The sequence below is a fragment of the Brassica oleracea genome, chromosome C3 (genome assembly GCF_000695525.1).
Source record: "Brassica oleracea var. oleracea cultivar TO1000 chromosome C3, BOL, whole genome shotgun sequence".
Taxonomy (NCBI): Eukaryota; Viridiplantae; Streptophyta; class Magnoliopsida; order Brassicales; family Brassicaceae; genus Brassica; species Brassica oleracea.
In genome coordinates, this window is record NC_027750.1 from 32,625,057 (window position 1) to 32,627,727 (window position 2,671).

At 33.7% G+C, this 2,671-nt stretch overlaps 1 protein-coding gene across 1 annotated transcript; it reads left to right on the forward strand.

Annotated features, from left to right (window-relative positions):
- Positions 1–1,006: 1,006 nt before the first annotated feature.
- On the forward strand, positions 1,007–1,768 carry LOC106331695. Its single transcript, XM_013770096.1, has 2 exons — positions 1,007–1,315; positions 1,401–1,768. The coding sequence occupies exons 1-2, from the start codon at positions 1,136–1,138 to the stop codon at positions 1,548–1,550; spliced, it is 330 nt and encodes a 109-aa protein (XP_013625550.1). The 5' UTR covers positions 1,007–1,135; the 3' UTR covers positions 1,551–1,768.
- The last annotated feature ends 903 nt before the right edge of the window (positions 1,769–2,671 follow it).

Here is a 2,671-nt window from a genome sequence, read left to right on the forward strand (position 1 = left end):
TCTTTCCCTAATGTTAAGTATATGCAAAACTTCTCCTTAAAATAATACCAGACATTCTCTTTGTTTTTTCACATTTTCTTAAAGACTTACAATCAACATGCTGTTTTTGTTTTGTCACATTTTTTTAAGGACTTACAATCAACAGACCTTTATACAAAGAATTATTCCATATAGCTTAAAGTGCAGCAAAAAAAAACCGAACGGTTTTCAACAATCCAAATTTAGGTAGGTAATTAGGACTTAGATAACGTTATTTGGAGTGAAAAAATTGTAAAAATAACTACTTTTTGTGCTTAGAATTTTGTAGTCATGCTGCTTGAAAAACATAAGCTTAGGTGATCTCAGTGATTTGTGATGATTCTTAGCATATAGACAGTCCATTCTTTCCTAAAATCAGAGCAGACACTTTGCCCATTCTTCTTGTGTTCTTCAAGCGAGTTCGGATCACCAATGAGGCGATATGACAATTCTTCTCAGAAAATCCATAACGTCAAGCCCACGATACCCACACAACCGCTCAACACATCTTACGTTCAGCACTATTAAATCATCACATATAAAGGCATTAGTCCAAGTAAGAGAATACTATACATACAAATAGCACCAATGCCACCAAAGGTTTTCGTTGTATCGCATTCATTGAACTATCGCGTAAACACAAATGGGTTTAACGTTTTATACCAAAAAGTAACATTTATCTGTAAAAACAGTGCGAATGTATTTTTTTCTTATTTAGTTCCGCCACGCTCACATAATTTACGTGTATTAAAAATATTTTATTGTTATTTTGTTTATTAATTTTATTTGACAATTTACTGTTACGCTCTTATTTTTATAAAATTACCCCGACTCCTTTTTGGTTTTATTTTAAAAACAATTTCGAGTTTCTTATAATATATTTTTGATTAAAGGAAAATTATGATGTTATATAAAAATGTTCTTTATATTTAAAACTACCGTTTTGGATCTACCTAATTTAACACATCTTTATATCATTATCAAGTATGTATACCATACTGCTGTCCTCAATTATTTGTGATAAATATTTGTAGCTTCCTCTCTCTCTCTCTCTCTCTCTCTCTCTCTCTCTCTCTCTCCCCCCGTCTAAGCAAACTAAAAGACAAGAAGAAAAGCTATGGCTGGTATGCTTCCCGGAGTTGAGTGCGCGAGGAGACGGCGTTTCCACGGCGGTGCTCCACCGATTGACTTATCCAACACGGCTTCTGTCGCGGCAGCAACAGGACAGGTCTGGACTCGGCGACCATCGTTCTCTCTCTACACTACCAATCACGACCAAGCCTATGTCTCCTTCTCGGTAATGAAACGTCTAAAATAAAATAAACAGTTCAATCATTTTCTTGGGAAAGACTCTAAGTTCTTCTCAAGTTTATAAAATATAGGAGAGAAATGTTAGGAACAAATCGTACAGTGATGATAACGATGAGAAGCTCGTCGGAGCAGCCAAAGAAGCTAAGAAGAGGCTGGACGAGCGGCTGAGGAACCCGCGAAGAAGGGTCGGTTTGGTTAAACAAGCGTATGCTAGCAAATGAAGTACTAATTCACCTTAAAATGCGCCAAACCAGCTCAAGTCTTTTGCTTTGATTCCATGATAACGACGCATGATGATGTATTATTTATCTTTCAACATGTGGTGGTATCACATGAGCATATAATTGTGAGATTGCCTTTTGTCGGACAATTATTTTATCCCTTTAGTATTAACGCACTTTCTCTGCCAGGCGCATTTTAGCAAGTCCTCTTTATTGAATGTTAAGTTGCGTCTTTTAGTTTATAATGGAAACTTCCCGGAAACCACTAGGTATCTTCCAAGATTGCCAAATCTGATGTTAGCTCGTCTCGATTTTTGCTTTGAATTTTCAAAGGCAGAATGGCAAAGACAGAAGAGTGAATAAACCCAGGCAATGGGAAAGGTAAAACTAATGTTTGGAAACTCACTAGGCGTTGTAAGCGCGTGCCATACATGGATCTATCAATTTATTAAAAACTAGGATAGGTAGCGCGGATGTACGTTACGTGTAATAAATATAATTATATAATTGTATATTTTTTTTTTGTGTGTGTTATATAAACTTTTGCAAAAAAAGTGTATAATAATGTTTATAGTTTTTGAGAAGTTATGGTATAAAAAGATTATGTATGCTAATTAAGATTAATTATGTTTGATTTCGATGTTTGTGTCTACGTTAATTGATTGCGGCATATAACATACTATAATAGGTGGATGAGGTATAAGTGGTGCTCTCGTTGTAAGTTTTTTGATAATTTTAAATCCAAAATTGGTTGGTTAATTATGGTTTACTATATTGGGTTATTAAAAATAGACTTATGGTTCTCGTGATTATCATTTGTATGGATGGATTGGGGTCATGATTGCATTTCATTACGGTTTATGTTAGGCTGAATATGATATTTAAAAACTGAGTAAAATAGTGAAAGTGTAAATCTAACTTTTTATATTATACATTAACACTTAAATGTATAGTTATAGACTTTCGTTTCAAATATTTCAATTCGTTTAAGGCCGTTGCATAGGTGTAAATGAAATACATTTGATGCATAAATAATCTACGTCTTTTTGAGGCTCCATTATATTTGTTTACTATTATGTAAATAGTTTAGTTTTATTTTTATTTTTCTATTAGTTTCTTAA